This window comes from Raphanus sativus, chromosome 6 (assembly GCF_000801105.2).
Source record: "Raphanus sativus cultivar WK10039 chromosome 6, ASM80110v3, whole genome shotgun sequence".
In the NCBI taxonomy this organism is placed as follows: domain Eukaryota; kingdom Viridiplantae; phylum Streptophyta; class Magnoliopsida; order Brassicales; family Brassicaceae; genus Raphanus; species Raphanus sativus.
In genome coordinates this window covers 3,303,575-3,321,961 of record NC_079516.1, presented here as the reverse complement: position 1 = coordinate 3,321,961, position 18,387 = coordinate 3,303,575, and the positions used below count along the sequence as shown (strand labels likewise).

General features: G+C 33.2%; 5 protein-coding genes across 6 annotated transcripts; 4 read left to right on the top strand and 1 right to left on the bottom strand.

Moving 5' to 3' along the window:
* Positions 1-12: 12 nt before the first annotated feature.
* Positions 13-2,179, top strand: LOC108813027 (uncharacterized). Of its 2 annotated transcripts, none has more exons than XM_018585452.2 (4): positions 13-130; positions 680-879; positions 1,014-1,083; positions 1,553-2,179. In XM_018585452.2, the coding sequence occupies exons 2-4, from the start codon at positions 725-727 to the stop codon at positions 1,844-1,846; spliced, it is 519 nt and encodes a 172-aa protein (XP_018440954.1). In that variant the 5' UTR covers positions 13-130; positions 680-724; the 3' UTR covers positions 1,847-2,179. The 2 variants fall into 2 exon arrangements, with proteins under 2 accessions (XP_018440954.1, XP_018440955.1); XM_018585453.2 differs by lacking the exon at positions 13-130 and adding an exon at positions 263-548.
* Positions 2,180-4,351: 2,172 nt separating this feature from the next.
* On the top strand, positions 4,352-5,640 carry LOC130496943 (LOB domain-containing protein 41-like). Its single transcript, XM_056989676.1, has 2 exons — positions 4,352-4,759; positions 4,854-5,640. The coding sequence occupies exons 1-2, from the start codon at positions 4,570-4,572 to the stop codon at positions 5,465-5,467; spliced, it is 804 nt and encodes a 267-aa protein (XP_056845656.1). The 5' UTR covers positions 4,352-4,569; the 3' UTR covers positions 5,468-5,640.
* An 86-nt stretch (positions 5,641-5,726) lies between these two features.
* Positions 5,727-6,370, top strand: LOC108805763 (ubiquitin receptor RAD23c-like). The gene is made up of 2 exons (XM_018577701.2): positions 5,727-6,007; positions 6,080-6,370. Exons 1-2 carry the CDS (start codon positions 5,948-5,950, stop codon positions 6,341-6,343), a joined length of 324 nt encoding a protein of 107 aa, XP_018433203.1. The 5' UTR covers positions 5,727-5,947; the 3' UTR covers positions 6,344-6,370.
* Positions 6,371-10,668: 4,298 nt separating this feature from the next.
* LOC108806825 (ultraviolet-B receptor UVR8) lies at positions 10,669-13,352 on the top strand. The gene is made up of 11 exons (XM_018579026.2): positions 10,669-10,805; positions 10,932-11,076; positions 11,369-11,479; positions 11,581-11,641; positions 11,751-11,866; positions 11,955-12,040; positions 12,132-12,333; positions 12,419-12,472; positions 12,561-12,674; positions 12,776-12,832; positions 12,936-13,352. The coding sequence occupies exons 1-11, from the start codon at positions 10,777-10,779 to the stop codon at positions 13,137-13,139; spliced, it is 1,179 nt and encodes a 392-aa protein (XP_018434528.1). The 5' UTR covers positions 10,669-10,776; the 3' UTR covers positions 13,140-13,352.
* Positions 13,353-13,470: 118 nt separating this feature from the next.
* LOC108810664 (stress-induced protein KIN2-like) lies at positions 13,471-14,211 on the bottom strand. Its single transcript, XM_018582769.2, has 3 exons — positions 14,082-14,211; positions 13,906-13,974; positions 13,471-13,786 (listed from the first exon to the last, which is right to left on the bottom strand). The coding sequence occupies exons 1-3, from the start codon at positions 14,136-14,138 to the stop codon at positions 13,706-13,708; spliced, it is 207 nt and encodes a 68-aa protein (XP_018438271.1). The 5' UTR covers positions 14,139-14,211; the 3' UTR covers positions 13,471-13,705.
* Between the last annotated feature and the right edge of the window lie 4,176 nt (positions 14,212-18,387).

The window sequence follows — 18,387 nt, the reverse complement described above, 5'->3', positions numbered from 1 at the left end:
AATTTTTAATTAATCATTTTTTTTTAGAACGACATCGTTCTTCTTTTGGTCATATCATATAAAGTGCTTCCGTAGCCGCACTGTATCTCCTCTTTCGCTCAACCTTATCGCCGCTCATAAATTCTTGAAGGTAATGCTCGTCTCTCTTCTTTATCAATTTCCGTTAATGTAGGAAATGACAGATCAAAGTTTGTTTGTTTTTTCTTTTCGTCGCAGATCTAAATGTTTTACTTCTTATCGAGTTTGTTTTTCTTTGGTCGTATGGAAGTTTTCTGTTTATAGTCCCAGTCAATACGTCTGTGTTGGTTTGCCCCTTTTTACATTCTATGAAAAAAATGGTTTCTTCTGGTCAAACATATTCGTTGGCTTTGTTCTGTTTTTGAACATCCTTTTTATACACAAATCAATCTCTCTGTATTAGAAATGAACCATTTTTTTTTTAATTATATTACCACCCCCTACAACGAATTCCCGTAGCTTCCCCTCAAATTAGATCTCGGTGAAAAAAAACTAGAGAAACTTGAAGACAATTGTTACGATCTTACCAAGTAAAATTCCAATTTTCTTATCCGTTTTGAAAATTTTGAAATTAATCACATCTTTCAACAATATGTTCTTTTGTCTCTAAAGGAGCACTAATTTTTTGTATGATCTGTGTATTGTGTGATACGCAAAACAGGTAAGGCGTTCTTCTGTGGATAAAAAGTGGTTCAAAAATAAAAAGATGAATCATTGCAACCTTCAGCAGAACGCCTTCATGTCGTCCCCTGACGAATCCAGAGGATTTGTTGTTCCTGTCTCTTCCGTTGTTTGTCCTAAGCCTCGTCGCGTTAGCATCCTCTCCAACAAGGCTCTTCATCTGTTTAGATCACATCCTAGGTAATTACAAAAAGCTTTATTCCTTTTTGTCTTTTTTTTTTCTTGGCCACAAAGTTGATATTAATATCCAGGAAAAAGAAAAGAACAAAATGCTTACCTTTATTTTGTTTTGTTTTTTGGGGGGGATTTAACAGTCAGCCAGGAGCAGCTGATGTATGTGATTCTCAAGCCGGGGCAGATCTTTTGGACATCATTCGTAGAAAGGTTTGTTTATTTTATTTCAAACTTGTGTATTGAATCAAGCTATTTCTGTGTGTTTTCTGTATGAGTATCAAGGCTAGGCTATATAGTTACTTTCAATAGGTTAATTTTCATATACAAAATATCTCCATCTGATTTCACCTGCTTTCATTGATCTGTGTTTCTATGTATCAAAATCAACGCTAGGCTATATAGTTGCTCTAAGAGGTTTAATCCATATAATGTTTTCATCAGATTTCACCTCTCTTTCTGAATCATGAATCTTGTTCTTCCCTCTACGTGACGCTTTAAGAAACCTTCCTTTTTGTGAAAAATAAAATAAAATCATTGAATCATCTCGTGGTTGGTTATGTAGTTTTGTATATAGAATCATCATCTTTAGTCAGATTCTTAAAGCATTCAGTCACAGAGGTGTCCGTATAATATTGTATGTAGTGATCTAATACTCTATTATCTTGTTCTTTCTTTGTAGGAAGAAACATTATCTGGTGTAGCTTCATCGCCTCCATTTTTCCTCGGGTCTCCCCCAAGCAGAGTATCAAACCCATTAGCTCAAGATGCACGATTTGGAGATGAAAAACTCAACCCTGTCTCCCCCTCGCTCTCACCATTCCTTACATCTCCATCTCCATCGCCATCTCGTGTCAAAGGAGGAGGTTGTGGTGGTCGAGTGAAGTTTGGGCTCAAACCGGCAGCTGTTAGAGTTGAAGGATTCAACTGCTTTAACAGGGACCGCCAAAGCTCAAACATATCTGCCATGGCTTAGAAGAGGAAAGAAGAAAGGAACAGAGATTCACAAAGTGTAAATAAAATTCCAAAATCAAGACTATAAATCTTTGAAGATCTGTCTACAACACCAGTTAAGGCTTTTTGACCACAGTTTTCTTTAACTTTGAGGTCAATATTTGTGTATATATACCGTAACAACAAAGATGTGTTTATTGAGTCTCGTTGTAACATATTAAAACCAATTTGGAGTCTCTTTGTTCCTTTTCTTTTTGTCTGTATAAAAGCTTGTATATTTAACGTTTCCCTCTGTATGGAGATTCTCAATCTTTGTAAAATGTAACTTCGATAAATATGAATGCTCTTTGTATTATTTCAAACAAGTTTCTGTATTGGCGCCTAATTCGCTTGTCACGTAACGGATAGACACAAAAGAGATACAGAACCGACATGTAATGGCGATTGATACGGAGTTGTCCGGTCCGTCGGTGACTTGCGAAGATCCATAACGTAACACTTACGAAATACGGTCTATTTAACGACGAAGCTTCCATCATTTTGTTGTGCCGTGTAGGGGTGGGCACTTTATCCGATACTCGAAGTGGCACCCGAACCCGACCCGAAAAATCCGAACCGAAATCCGAACTGAAGTAGCAAAATACCCGAACGGGTATTGAATTATGAGAGATTGGATATCCGAACCCGAACGGGTAATACCCGAACCCGAATGGATATTCGAAAATAACCGAACTTATGTACTATTAACCATATATTCATAGTTTACTTCTCTAATTTTATTCAAAATACTTATATTAATTATACACATGATTTAAAATTAGATAATATACATATAATTGTAAGAAAAGTGATTTTTTGCTCACTTAAAATGCTTAAAATGCATGTCCAAATTTTAGTTTCATGCATTAACAAAAGGTACAGCTAAAATTTTAAAACAATAATCAAATTAGTGTATTTTATTTTTAAGATTTTATCTTCAAATCATTCAATGTATTAAAAATAAAATATCAGTTAAGTAAAATTTATATTTTTTAAAAGAAAAAAACTTGAGAAATGAAGAAGTTAATTTTTTTGCAAAATCTAAATATCTAAAAACCCGACCCAAATAACCGAACCCGAACTAAAAATACCCGAACCCGACCCGGAGTACAGAATTACTCGAACGGGTTTTATACTCCTATACCGAAATACCTGAAAATCCGAAATACCTGATTCGAACCCGAACGGGTATCCGAACGCCCACCCCTAGTGCCGTGAACAAAACCTGTAAGCTCATTCATATGGTCTGGTTGAAGTAATGGAAGCTAGTTTCGACTACTAATTAATTGTTGTTTTTAAGTCTCAGTCCGACCCATCAAAGCAGAGTTACGTATGTTTTTTTTTTTTTTTGAAAGAAGGGTTAATTACGTATGATGATTTATGTATGCAGCAGTAATATCTATGTCTTTTTGTTAAATTACTCTCTCGGTGCCTAACTATAAGATGTTTCAGATAAAACATCCATATCAAGAAAGTTAAACATCCTAATCAAGTTTCAATAATAACAAAATCTATCATATACTTCTTATTCAAATTCAGTCTACAAAAGATTATTTGTTTCAAAAATATCAAAGGTTTTTGTAAAATATAGTATGTGAGGAATCACATTCTGAAATGTTCAAGGTTTCACAATATTGAGATTAGTTAAAAGTTGATACATATTAACGCTGATTTTTACAGTAGTTGTCTAAATTACACTAAAGTTAATTACAGACAAAACAAAAGGTTACGGTGTTTTTAAAACAAAACCGTCGGCGACACGATCCGCCCACAGTCACAAAGAAGAAAATATCAAAACCAGAAACCAGACCCTAGTTTTTCGGACAAATTATAAAGCGGTATTTTAGACACGGGATTCTTTTCCCGAAAACCAGGAGCCAAGTATGGGCCCCACCTTCCTCAAATGACTCAAATCCCATCTGACTCAGATGTGGCGATTCGACCAAACTTTCTGACGCGCATGCGTTAAAGCCACGGCCTCTGCCTTTTTTGTCACGGACTTTGATAAAGGAGAACAGAGATTATTAGACCGATTCTAAAGTGATACACTTCAACAAATACTCCATATTGATGAACAAATCATCTAAATTAGTAAATTATCTGTAAAAAATACATTATAAATTGATCAAACGCTCAATCTGCTATGCTGCTCCATCTTTATATCAACACATTATTTACACCTATATCTAACGACATTGAATATTTAAATGTTCTGGGACAAATCGATTGTAAGATACCAAATTTTAGATTGTTTAATTATTCAAGTAAATATTTTTAAGACACGCGCGTGGGAGATGAGAGTGTGCATGAAACAAAACTTGGGGAAGAAACACAAGAAGTGAAACTTTGAACCAGCAATTAAAAAAACCGCGGCGGGGGAAAAAGGAGGAGAAGAAATAAAATGAAAAAAAAAAATCAAAAGACAAAACCGCCTTTGTCTATAGAAAAAAACAACTCTTCTTCTTCTTATCTCATTTTCTTTGTCCTCACTCTTCTTCCCTGGTTTTATATCTCACCTCCCAAAAATCCAGGGGCTTATTATTTGTCAACGTATTCAATTCCTTGAAGCTATATTATCTTTCTTATATAATTAGCGAATCTCCATCACCACCTCCTGCATAATCTCCTAGAAATCTAACAAGACTTTCAAATCCTGATTTGTTTTTTGTGTACTCGATCAGTTGGAATCTATAAGAAAGTATAAAGATGCGGATGAGCTGTAATGGATGCAGGGTTCTTCGGAAAGGGTGTAGTGAGGATTGTAGTATAAGACCGTGTTTGGGTTGGATCAAATCCCCCGAAGCGCAAGCAAACGCAACAGTGTTTCTAGCCAAGTTCTATGGCCGTGCTGGACTCATGAACCTAATCAACGCCGGTCCCGAGCACCTTCGTCCTGGTTAGTGGTTTTTCCATCTTAGAAACGTCGCCGTATTGGACCTGGTTAGTGGTTGTCTAGTATATTGATCCTTTTTGTCTGAAAATTTTTGTAGGGATATTCCGGTCGTTGTTGCATGAAGCATGCGGGAGGATTGTGAACCCGATCTACGGTTCGGTGGGGTTGTTATGGTCGGGAAACTGGCAGCTTTGTCAATCCGCCGTGGAGGCGGTGATGAGAGGCGAACCGATCACTGAGATGGCCACGGATGCGGCGACGAGCGGGCAAGGTCCGCCGCTGAAAATGTATGACATCCGACATATCTCCAAGGACGAGAACTCCCCCGCTGCAGCTGCTGCTGGTTCAACCGATCCGAAACGAGGAAAGAAAGCTCGCCGGGCTAAGCGGGTCGCCTCCGCTGCCGCCGTCGCTAAACCGGCGGAATCAGAGGGGAAATCCGCCGGGGGAGAAGGAGAAGCTAGTCACGACTCGTCGTTGAGTCACCAGTCTGAAGTTGTGGCTCCTCATGAAGAAGAGAGCAATATCTCGGAGGTGATGACATTCTCTCCGACGGCTGTGCAATGTTCCGGTGAGATCAAACTCGACCTAACGTTAGGGCTGGAGCCGGCGTCACGCGCGGATCACGTGGTGCCTGTTAAGAAGAGAAAGATGGGCGTGTTTAGCACGTGGCAGGAAGAGAGTTCGTGTAAGACTGACCTTGTACTCTAATTATTCCTTTGAAGTTTTGCCCGTATCAGCTCAGTTATGATACCATAACTTTTCTTTTTGTTATCTATTTCTGCCTTTAATTTGCATCTTCCTTTGGTGATGAAAGATAGAGCAATGTACAAACTTATTTACAGAGTTAAATTCAAGATTGGCTATAAGAGTTTACTTTTTTCTGTTGTGTGATTTGATTATAACAAAACAAAGAACACATAAAATTGCCACAAATTAGTGGATTCTTCTTACTACACACTAAAGAATGTTGTGGGCCTAATTGTTTGGGCCTATCTTTTAACGAACGTAGTATGGAAGGAAATTGTCAATGGCAGCATATAATGACAGATGACGTGGCCAGATTCCAATGTATCATCATCACCTACCTACTAGTACTAGCCTTCTTCCCAAACTTACTTTTTGTGAAAAATGAATCGATGTCAAACCAAATGATTGGTGATGAACTAGTGATAATATCTTTGTGTAACGATGATTGACGTTTGTATCTCGTTGTTATGGATAGCATTCCTGATTATCATATTCTATGAGGTTGATGATTGTACATGAATATCTGAAGAAATTTCTGTTGACTGATTTCTTGGGAACTTGTGTACAATTCAGGTAGCTGATGTGAAGAAGAACATAGAGACTGTGCAGGGAGCTGACGTTTATCCTGCTGCGAAACTGATGCTTATTTACCAAGGGAAAGTGCTTAAAGATGAGACCACCATTGAGGAGAACAAAGTTGCTGAGAGCAGTTTTATTGTCATTATGATGACCAAGGTCAGCTTGGATCTTAGGATACTAAAAGCATTTGTGTTGTTTTCTTTTAGCTTTTGGATTTATCTAATTATGACTTATGCTCTCTGGGGATTAAACCAGTAGCGGCCCTGAGCATAAGCATTAGAAACATCTGATTCCAGCCTGTTGATAAGTAACATATTTTTCGGCCTATATCTAAAATATGTCAGTAGTTTTAGATGGTCAAACTTGCTTGGAACTTTCCTAAAGGAGATAGGTCCAACACCCGCTAGTGGCTTTTTTTATTATTTTTGGCTTCCAGCCTGTGTTTTTTCAGGGCCGGGACTGGGTTAAACATGTAGAGTAAACCTGCCTCAACTGGAGCATCTAGTGCATCTGTTGGCTCTTCATACAGGTGAGAGCCGGTTCTGTTGTTCTTTGCATCATCATAAGCAATGAGATGCTCCAATTTGTTTGATGAATGATCTAACTTTTACCATTGTACCTACCTCTTCAACTTCCCCTCAGCCTCCAGCTTCTGTAGCAATGTGAGTTCAAAGGACAAGTATTTTCTGCTCGGGAATTTCCTGAAATTTATGTTTTTTTTTATGTCATCATTTAACCATCCAAAAGCATGTAACTAATCTAATCCTCTAACACACTGAGTCATGCGAGAATAAAGGAACCTACAATCCGGTCTATCATCCTTCCTTATATTCAATAATTAATGTCACTTATTTATATGGTTTTAAGTGGGCCTATTGAAAGAACAAATTGAAGGCCATTTTAATATATTTAGTGTAGGTAGTTATCCGCGAATTCGCATATATAAATATTGTACAAAAATATATATTATATATGAAATACCGTAAAGTAATAACTGATGAAAATTTAGTAATAAAAATATTTGCGGAATTATATATGTAATTATCATATTCATTTTTCCAACATATACTATGCATATTTTCAGACTTTTCTTCTTTTTCTTGTTATTTCTTGTTCCTTTTTATCAAATTTTTGCTAATATTTTCCTAATTTTTACATATTTTTTACCAAAAATCTAACAAAAATTAAGAAATGACATAACACTTTTAAATTAAAATGTAGAATTTACAAGTAAATATTTAATTTTATAATATATAAATTAGAAATTTTAAAATGTGTTATACATCTAACTAGCCCAAAGTACATCTAATAATATAGTATAGTATATTGATTATTGTAAAACGTAACTTTATTCAAACTGTTAAGTCTTTTAGAGTTATCAAGGTTTTTTCTCTTCTCTTCTAACTGTTGTTTTTTTCTTTTTCTTGTTTACTTGGCTGTATGAGGGCTTAGCTGATCAACTGACTGATATAGTTGTTTATTCGTTAACTATGCTGATATCTCTCATTGAATATCATCATGTTATTTTCTTATTTATCAATATATGAGAACTTATTTATGGATACGCTGTAATTTTCAAGCTTGCATGTTTGTCATATATTAGATTCTTCTTGCACATTACACGTTCTCTGCATTCTGAACAGGGCCGGCCCAAAGAATACGTAGACCCTGTGTTGAGTTCAAATTTTTCATTTGTGTAACAGTAACTTAGAAAATTAGGACCTCAGTTGCATGTGATATATTTGTGTTTTGATAAATTAGGACCTTAATTGCTTTAAGAAATTTGGAAAAAAAAAGATCCAGCTTGAGATAATTCATTGGATACAACACACTTGTGGTTTACAATCCAAATAACATCCCTGATGATCATTTGGCTTTTATCTCTAGCGTTTGTGGCTTTACAATCCAAATAACAATCCAACACACTTGTGGCTCTACGCACTTGTTGCACCGATGTTGAATTTTCTCACTACCTTGAATGTTTCAGTGTCATCAGCATATGAAATGGTAATGAGATATCCCAGACTCACAAGTAGTAATGAATAATCTCGGGTGCAGATTCTAGCGCTAGGACTTTTACATATGACTGCAAATGAAGGAAAGAGAGCAATATTGATTTTGATTCTTGACTTGCATTGTATTGCCTCTTGCTTTCTTGTATCTCTGCATCTTTCTGTTGTTGTCTTTGTATGGTGACTGTTGTATTTTTATTTAAACGGTATTTGAAGTTTAAAAAAAAGAAGGAAAGAGAGCAATATTACTATTTCTGAAATGCATATAATTATACAAAAGAAAAAGGTCTAGAGAAAATAAATACAAAGCCTCAAGTCATCATCTTTCTATCGTTTACACAGCATATAACTTTTTTTTTTTGTCACAGAAAGTTAAATACTAGAAAGCAAAAGTTTAGGCCCAAAGATGGTCCAAACGTTTAGTAGAAAAGTGATATCCATCTATATCCCTAACTTTTATAATAGAGTAACTCTATTTCTACATATTTTACAGGCTTTCCTTCTTTTTCTTGTTATTTATTTTGTTTTAAATCAATTTTTTGCTAATATTTTCCTAAACTCTACATATTTTTTTGCCAAATATTTGTTTCTTTTTCTAAATAATAATAAAAACCATGCAATCAATGAATCAAAAATTATTTTATATTTTTTAATCATAACATTATCTTATTCACTATATTATTTGACTTAATTACAAAACATTTTTAGTCAAAGCTCTCACATATTTTATTCAATATAATTCTTCCAATCTTCAAAACATAGTTATTTATAAAATATATATGGACATTATAAGAGATTAATAATTATTATAGATACGACTATTTTTTATATGAAATGAAATCATTATATATATTTCTATACATTATTTTATATAGTATATAAATACAAAAAGAATTGATTAAACATTATTAGACTTTCTATAATTTTGAAAATTAGCTACCAAAAATTATTAGTTGTAATATAATTTATGTTATTTGGTAAGTGATAATAATTAGTTTAGAATTACATTTTATTTTAGAATTAGTTAAAATAATTAAAAGTTATTAAAAGTTTCATTCATTATATCATAAATTTTATAAATATAAAAATGAATTGATCAAACGTTATTATTATTTATATAATTTCAACCAAAGTTCTAAAAAAAAATTTATATAATTTCAACCAATTTAGAACAATTTAAATCGAACTAAATCATCTAAATTAATTAAAATCGGTTAAAATCAATATAAATATGTTAAATTAATTAATAATGCCAATATAAATCCACTAATTTTTCTAATTTCTTTTGTGTTGTATATCTAGTTTTGATAATTCACCATAATAGTTTCAGAAACAAAATTATCTGAAAAAAAAACAGTATAGTGCTTATCACTCCTTTAACAAAAATGGTAGACCGTCGTATCCGAAAATAATCAAAATATTTTTTTTTTTTGAAAAAAAACAGTCTGGGAAGCAAAAATAAATAAACAAGATATAACCTCTAAATATTGGGTTATTCACAACTCACATCAAATTATTCAAATATTTTACCACCGGATTAACAAGAAATAAACATGTACAGAATATAATTCGGAATGAAGAACAAATTAAACGATGCACTAAACTAAATATTCTTCTGAATGCAAAATCATTGTAGTGCTTATATTCATCGTGATCAACACAACAGTTACACCAACACAACGCAAATTAAACGATTTTAAGAAAAATAAAAATGCCAATAGTAAGAGTTAAGAATCATTAACAATTAAATACTAGAGTATATATGTTAAATCATTTCAAACACCGGCTATTCCTAAAAAAGTTTATTAAGTGCACAAAAACTATAGTAAGTGTAAATTTACAATTACAATTTTATGCATACATAAAATTAGTTGATAAATATATGAAAAAATTATGTATTGCTTATATCAAATTCTAAGAGAAATTTTATAAAAGGGAAGGAAAATGCGAATGGATTAACATACACATGTATAAGACTGAAAAAATTGATTACTGCATTTTCAAAAATAATGAAGCCAAATTGTAGTTGCTTGTTAGTATTTTTAGGAAGTGAAGAAAGAAGAAGAATAAACAAAAACTACAAATGTGTTCCAAAAAAAAAAAACAAAAACTACAACTATTGCTTTGGATTCAACTCATCTTTAATACAAATCAAACTTAAAACAAGCAGAGATAACGAACAAAAGAAAATGCATAGTGGTTGTTTGACATTGATATTCATTTTTGTAACCTCAAAACTTTATTCTTTACAACACTATTATCCTTTTGTGACTAGCACAGCACTCATGTGTCTCTGTCCGTACATTTAATGTTATTCGTTTTTTCTCTTTTCTGCTGTTACTCTACTTTTAATCATGTTTCCCATATGTGGAATTATATATTTTGTATTGTACTGGTTGGATTTTTATTCAAAACTAAGCATTAATAGAAATTTGAATATTAGCTACCTCGTTAAATTATCTTACTCCGCTGTAAAAAGTTTAAAATATATGAATACATTTTAGGAATACGAATATACGGAAATAAATGTCTTAAAACCATATTAAGTAATTATTAAATGTCTATAAAACACAAACGCTATTATTATTACAACCCCTTTCTATCTCTCTCGAATCCCACTGCTTTGCTTTTCCGCTTCTCTCTCTCTCTGCTTTCATTCATCTCCTCTCTCTCTCTCCGATGGTTTCAGCTACTTCAGTCATAGCCTGGTCTGTTACTCTTCACTCCACTTCTTAAAGTTTCGATTTTTTTTTCCGTCACTTTTGTTAAAACTTTTGGCCTTTCTCTCTCTCTTACCATCTTTATTTTTTTTATTTTTTGTAATATTTTGGCAGGGGCTCAGGAGAAGATGGGCAACTAGGAATTGGTAGCAACGAAGAAAAGGAATGGGCTTGTGTCGTTGAAGCTCTCGAGCCTTACTCTGTTTCCTCCGTTGTCTCTGGTAGCCGTAACTCCCTCGCCATTTGCCATGATGGCTCGGTAATATTATCATAACATTTTGGGGTCTTAATCCTAAAAATGATATTTTCTCTGTGTTTTAATTGGTCTCTGTTACATTCAGGGATAATATTTCTATCCAAAGAAATGGGCTTTTTTTTTATATTTTGATTTATTTATAAGCTCTTGTAAGATTTGAATCTTGATTTAGTAGTCTGGTCTGCTTATCATGGAACTGGTCCTCTTATTTCAGTAGTTTTGAGTGGCTAAATTCAAGGTTTAGTAAGTTGAGAGACTTGAGTGTTAAAAATCTCTAACTTCAAAACTGATACAGATGTTTACATGGGGTTGGAATCAAAAAGGAACATTAGGACACCCACCGGAGACAAAGACAGAAAATGTTCCTAGTCGAGTTAAGGCTCTTGCCAATGTCAAGATCACTCAGGTCTCATCATCTTCTTTCTTTCTCTCTGCTATTTTTTTATCAAATGGAGCTACCAGTTTTACCATTGAATGAATGTGTTATCTAATGGATGATGATGATAGGCAGCAATTGGTGGTTGGCATTGTTTAGCTGTTGATGATCAAGGCCGAGCCTATGCGTGGGGTAACTACCACTTTAATGCTATTTTGTTTTCTTTCTCTCTATCTGTTTCGTTTGGTGGTGAGTCTAATTAGTCATTATTATAAAAAATGATGATGGAAAATACACGTAGGTGGGAATGAATATGGACAGTGTGGTGAAGAGCCTCTAAAAGACGAGATGGGCAGACCCATGAGAAGAGATATTGTCATCCCTAAGCGTTGTGCCCCTAAACTCACGGTCCGACAGGTATAACCAACACGTGTTCTTAAATATCTCTTTGTCTCTTCCTCAATGTTTATATGTGGATGATACTAATCCATCTTTCTTTATACAGGTAGCTGCAGGTGGTACTCACTCAATGGTTCTGACACGTGATGGTCACGTGTGGACTTGGGGTCAGCCCTGGCCTCCTGGTGACATGTATAGAGAAGATTCAAAGCTCACACAACAAAGCCATTTTGTGCATTCTTTGGTTTTAAACGTTGAGTTTTGTTTTGTTTTTTTTTTGTAGAAAACAGATATTTGTTCCGGTGAGAGTTCAAGGTCTTGAGAATGTGCGTCTTATTGCTGTTGGAGCGTTTCATAACCTGGCTCTTGAAGAAGATGGGAGGCTAATGGCATGGGGTAATAACGAGTATGGACAACTTGGAACCGGTGATACACAGCCAACACCTCATCCTGTTCCTGTCCAAGGCCTTGATGGTCTCACTTTGGTTTGTTTTTTCTTTCTCTTGATTCATTTTCCACAAAAAGCCATAGGCTTCAACAACTTATCTCTCTCTTTGGTCGCAATTTAAGGTTGATATTGCTGCGGGTGGATGGCATTCAACGGCTTTAACCGATAAAGGAGAGGTATTAGAACTCATCTACTTCTTATTCTCACCATTGTGCTAGCTATAGATCCTCATTTTCATCTGCTTGGTCTTGTAATTTCTTGTAGGTGTATGGATGGGGAAGAGGAGAACATGGAAGACTAGGGTTTGGTGACAATGACAAGAGCAGCAAAATGGTTCCACAGAAAGTTACTCTTCTAGATGATGAAGATATCATTCAGGTAGTAGAAAGCCTTAAAACTTGAATGATCTTGAGAATCTCTTAAAAGAGATGAAGTATTAAAAACTTTTAGTGACCAATAATCTTTTTTTTACAAAATAGGTTTCTTGCGGTGGAACACATTCAGTTGCTTTGACAAGAGATGGCAGAATCTTCTCGGTTAGTACATTCCTTGAACACCAAGAAACTCTCTTTTAGCTCTACTCCAAAAAACAAAGAGAGATTCATTCTTCTGATTATGATTTGTCTATTGTGATATCAGTTTGGTAGAGGAGATCATGGAAGACTTGGTTATGGAAGGAAAGTAACAACGGGACAGCCATTGGAGTTGCCTATAAAGATTCCTCCACCTGAAGGAACCTTGAATCATGCTGATGAAGAAGAAGGGAAATGGTTGGCTACATCGATTGCTTGCGGTGGCCGCCACACTCTTGCCATCGTTGAATGGAAGTCCGATGATATTTGATCGTTTATTAATCTCTATGGTCACAGAACAAGTTACCAAGAGAAGAAACAAATATTGATTCATAGGAAGAAAGACAAAAGGAGAGTAATGTTTTATAAGAAGGGGATCTCATTTCTTATAACTTTTTTCCCTATAAATAATCTTTAGATTTAATTAAACTTTGATTTCATCCAGGTATTTTTGTTTCAAATATATAAATTTGATCATCCAATATATTACTAGACTAGTTTTTGCTTATATAGTGGTTTACTAATATAATCTAATATTCTTATTGAATCCTCCCTTTTCAAGTTTTCTTACCTTCATGTTTGTAATAATGTTCACAATTAAAAAAAAAAACAGATATTTTATATGGAGAAAATTACATAAAAATCAGGGAAATAACATCAGAAACAGCAGGAATGAGAATTAAAAACCCTCCCAAATTTATTAAATATTTTTTTAACAAAATCTATTAAATATATAAATTAAAACCCCTTCCAAAATTACCCAAAAAAAAACACTTCCAACTTTATTAAATAACTCAAAAGAGAGGAGGATATATTAGAAATTAAAATTGAAAGTTGTCAATGGTTCTTGTTCAGGCCAGTTTTGTCCTTGACCACATCAGCAGCTCCTTGTGCCTTCTGCTTCATCTGCTGTCCAGCCTGCGATTCACAGTTTACGGTCAGGACAGTATAAGGTTTTTTTGTGTGTGTGTATATATACATGTTTTGGTCTAATTTTTAGTAGTGTTCTTTAAAGAGGAGAGATTGAGAAAACTAACATGTTGCATGGAGTCTTGAGCTGAAGCAGCAGCATCTTTGGCCTTGTCCATAAGACCACTTGCCTTCTCCTACATTTGACAAACCCCGTTTAGTGAAAAGAAGACAATGCATTTACATTCTCCCATAGGTTTGTATATCAACATGTATAACAAACAATCAGACTGCAAGAGTTAACCTTAGTCTGGCCAGTGGCTTGCCCGGCTTGGTAGCTTAGGTTTTGCTTGTCTGACATTTTCTTTTTCTCTCTCTTTTTGCTTAGAACTTAATCTTGATGCTTTGATTGGTTGTTTTGTGTGTGATGATGTAAGAATGTTGAGTGTTTGATTGCTATTTATAACCCAGAGGGACGTGATTGGGTGTCTCCACGTGTTGAGCCACGAGGATTGGTCCGAGAATGTTGCATCCGTCGGTACGTGGCGCATTTTACGTGTTAGTTTACCATTTGACCAGGACATAAAAGGCTTTTACGTACTTGGTTTTGCTCGATCTGTGATCCGGAAAACTAGTCAAGTGATTCATCTTTCTAGGAAAATCACACATCATTTCATCTCAACCAGCTTCTCATAAAGCAGTGGGCGCTTGTTGGATGTTCCTCTACTGGTAGTTGTTGTATTTGTATGCAAGTGCAACTTGTTATGTTCTAAACTTGGAGTTCAATATCTTGCAATGCGCGCACCTTAAAAGACAGTATTAAAAGGCCATAAATCATAATAGCAAACATAATAGTCTTACATTGTATTATTTTAAAACCCAAATTTATAAAGTACGAATACACAACAACGTACATGCTTGAGAAGGAACTTCCCAAGTCATTATTCATTATTAATAAAACAAAGCAAAAACTAAATGAAAAGCTCAAATGTCCTCTCTCTGCATCCGTCATCTTCCAAGTCTACACTGATCTCTGGCTTGAACGCGTTCGCTCCAAATCTCGAGTGCACAGCCACAGAGGTCAGAGGATTGCTTTGGCCCAAAGCAAGATAAGAAACGCAGGATAAGAAATTGAATCAAATGAATTGTTGTTTAATTGTGGAATCAAAACACTTGTTAATTCAAAAATAAGAAAACTAAAACAGTTTTAAAACTTTTCAAAAACATGGAAAAACAAAGGGGATTTTTGTATTGCAAGACTGATTTAAACATAAGTGTAATACTACAAATGAAACTTACAATCTCTAACAATTTAAAAGACAGGATGTAATGTTTTATTTGTTTCCAATTTTATGTTTCTATTTATCAATCAAGTAATATAAAAATTTCCTTAAACCTTTTGTCAAAAAACAAATTCCTTAAAACTCTAATTTGTTTAAATTTATAACAAAGTTTAAACAAAAAGTTATGTTCAAAAATATATACAATATAAAAAGCATAGAAATACAAAAGAGAAAATTTTATTGCAAGACTAATTATGAAAAATTAGAATGATTCCTATATAGCATGAAAGATAGTTTATAATACATTAATTCAAATGTAAAATGTGGTTTGAAAATTTTAAACTAAAGTGAAGAGTATAAACTTCAGTATATAGATCATTTACCGAAAACTTAATATTTTTGAAGGAGTTAACCCAAGGATTTTGAAAAAAATTCAAAAAAATATGAAAATCTGGTTTTAGATCTTTTTTTCTCAAGGAGAAGATTTCATCACCATATCCTCTTTTTATGGAAAGAGGTGTTTCCTCGTACTCGTTGCCGAGTGTATGCTTCAGTATCTTCATCAGTTTGTATTCTTGTGTAGCGGTCTCCACGGGACCTGAAGATACGATCAAGATCGCTTCGGTGGTTTTCGTAGATGAAATCTGTACTTCAACGTCACTTTTTGTGACTATTTTCATGCTGTCCGACGTTGTCGTGAAGGCTCCTCCGACACATTCAAGCATCGTCTTGAATCCGCTGTCATCTTCACTTGAAGATCTATCATGTTTAACTTATTTATCTGTTTCAGTTTATGTTTATTGCCAAAGAGGATGTATAATTCCCTCTTATTATTGTACCGCAGAAATTTGAGTTTGAATGAAATCAAGTTTGTGTTCAAAAAAAAAATACTAATTCCATGATGTAGGCAGTATATGAAATTTTACAAAATAAATATTAAAAAATTAGAATGATTCCTATATACCATGAAATATAGTTTAGCATACATTAATTCAAATGTAGAATGTGGTTTAAAAATTTTAAACTAAAGTGAAGAGAATAAACTTCAGTATATAAAGCATTTACCGAAAACTCAATATTTTTGAAGGGGTTAACCAACGGATTTTGAAAAAAATTTCAAAAATATGAAAATCTGGTTTTAGTGTATACTTTCATCGAGCACTGACATAAGATGATAGTCAAAGAATTTAGAACCTCTGTTGTCTCCGTTTCTCTAGATAATGAAGATTTTAAAATGCTAATCCAATAGATGTAGGCAGTATATGAAATTTTACTAAAATAAATATTAAAAAATTAGAATGATTCCTATATATCATGAAAGATAGTTTAGAATGCATTAATTCAAATGTAGAATGTGGTTCGAAATTTTTAAACAAAATTAAAGAGTATAAACTTCAGTATATAAAGCATTTACCGAAAACTCATGATTTTAGAAGGGGGGTTAACCCACAGATTTTGGAAAAATTTCAAAAATATGAAAATCTTGTTTTAATGTATAGTTTCATCGAGCACTAACATAAGATGATGGTCAAAGAGTTTAGAGTCTTTGTTGCCTCCGTTTCTCTAGATAATGAAGATTTTATAATGCTAATTCCATTGATCTAGGCAGTTAATGAAATTTTAGTAAACTAAATATTAAAAATTAGAATGATTCCTACATGCCATGAAATATAGTTTAGATTCTTTAGAATACATTAATTCAAATGTAGAATGTGGTTTAAAATTTTTAAACTAAAGTGAAGAGTATAAACTGGAGTATATAGAGCATTTACTGAAAACTCATTATTTTAGAAGGGGCTAACCCACGGATTTTGAAAAAATTTCAAAAATATGAAAATCAGGTTTTAGTGTATAGTTTCATCGAACACTGACATAAGATGATGGCCAAAGAGTTTAGAACCTCTGTTGTCTCCGTTTCTCTAGATAATGAAGATTTTATAATGCTAATTCAATTGATGTAGGCAGTATATGAAATTTTACTAAAATTAATATAAAAAATTAGAATGATTCCTAAATACCATGAAAGATAGTTTAAAATACATTAATTAAAATGTAGAATGTGGTTTGAAATTTTAAAAAAAAATTGAAGAGTATAAACTTCAGTATATAGAGCATTTACCGAAAACTCATTATTTTAGAAGGGGTTTACCCACGGATTTTGGAAAAATTTCAAAAATATGAAAATCTTGTTTTAGTGTATAGTTTTATCTAGCACTGGCATAAGATGATGGTCAAAGAGTTTAGAACCTTTGTAGTCTCCGTTTCTCTAGATAATTAAAATTTTATAATGCTAATTCCATTGATCTAGGCAGTATATGAAATTTTACTAAACTAAATATTAAAAAATTAGCATGATTCCTATATATCATGAAAGATAGTTTAGAATACATTAATTTAAATGTTGAATTTGATTCGAACTTTTTAAACTAAAGTAAAGAGTATAAACTTCAGTATATAGAGCATTTACCGAAAACTCAATATTTTTGAAGGAGTTAACCCACGGATTTTGAAAAAAATTGAAAAATATGAAAATCTGGTTTTAGTGTATAGTTTCATCGAGCACTTACATAAGATGATGGTCAAAGAGTTTAGAGCCTATGATGTCTCCGTTTCTCTAGATAATGAAGATTTTATAATGCTAATTCCACTAATCTAGGCAGTATATGAAATTTTAGTAAACTAAATATTAAAAATTAGAATTATTCATGTATACCATGAAAGATAGTTTAGAATACATTAATTCAAATGTAGAATGTGGTTTGAAAATTTTAAACTAAAGTGAAGAGTATAAACTTCAGTATATAGATCATTTACCGAGAACTCAATATTTTTAAAAGGGTTAACAACAGATTTTGAAAAAAATTCAAAAATATGAAAATCTTGGTTTTAGTGTATAGTTTCATCGAGCACTAACATAAGATGATGGTCAAAGAGTTTAGAGCCTATGTTGTTTCCGTTTCTCTAGATAATGAAGTTTTTATATTGCAAATTCCACTAATCTAGGCAGTATATGAAATTTTAGTAAACTAAATATTAAAAAATAAGAATGATTCTTATATACCATGAAAGATAGTTTAGAATACATTAATTCAAATGTAGAATGTGGTTTGAAATTTTTAAACTAAAGTGAAGAGTATAAACTTCAGTATATAAAGCATTTACCGAAAACTCAATATTTTTGAAGGGGTTAACCACGGATTTTGAAAATATTTTAAAAAATGAAAATTTTGTTTTAGTGTATAGTTTCATCGAGCACTGACATAATATGATGGTCAAAGAGTTTAGAACATATGTGTTTCCGTTTCTCTAGATAATGAAGATTTTATA

Bases quoted from the DNA above. Each gene is read 5' to 3' on its own strand.
- LOC108813027 (XM_018585452.2), top strand. From the start codon at position 725: ATGAATCATTGCAACCTTCAGCAGAACGCCTTCATGTCGTCCCCTGAC. The intron at 880-1,013 runs GTAATTACAAAA...GGGATTTAACAG, and splicing joins CTGTTTAGATCACATCCTAG to TCAGCCAGGAGCAGCTGATG. The intron at 1,084-1,552 runs GTTTGTTTATTT...CTTTCTTTGTAG, and splicing joins TGGACATCATTCGTAGAAAG to GAAGAAACATTATCTGGTGT.
- LOC130496943 (XM_056989676.1), top strand. From the start codon at position 4,570: ATGCGGATGAGCTGTAATGGATGCAGGGTTCTTCGGAAAGGGTGTAGT. The intron at 4,760-4,853 runs GTTAGTGGTTTT...AAATTTTTGTAG, and splicing joins TCCCGAGCACCTTCGTCCTG to GGATATTCCGGTCGTTGTTG.
- LOC108805763 (XM_018577701.2), top strand. From the start codon at position 5,948: ATGATTGACGTTTGTATCTCGTTGTTATGGATAGCATTCCTGATTATC. The intron at 6,008-6,079 runs GTTGATGATTGT...TGTACAATTCAG, and splicing joins TGATTATCATATTCTATGAG to GTAGCTGATGTGAAGAAGAA.
- LOC108806825 (XM_018579026.2), top strand. From the start codon at position 10,777: ATGGTTTCAGCTACTTCAGTCATAGCCTG. The intron at 12,334-12,418 runs GTTTGTTTTTTC...TCGCAATTTAAG, and splicing joins GCCTTGATGGTCTCACTTTG to GTTGATATTGCTGCGGGTGG. The intron at 12,675-12,775 runs GTAGTAGAAAGC...TTTACAAAATAG, and splicing joins ATGATGAAGATATCATTCAG to GTTTCTTGCGGTGGAACACA.
- LOC108810664 (XM_018582769.2), bottom strand. From the start codon at position 14,138: ATGTCAGACAAGCAAAACCTAAGCTACCAAGCCGGGCAAGCCACTGGC. The intron at 13,975-14,081 runs GTTAACTCTTGC...TGTCAAATGTAG, and splicing joins AAGCCACTGGCCAGACTAAG to GAGAAGGCAAGTGGTCTTAT. The intron at 13,787-13,905 runs GTTAGTTTTCTC...TGTGAATCGCAG, and splicing joins CTCAAGACTCCATGCAACAT to GCTGGACAGCAGATGAAGCA.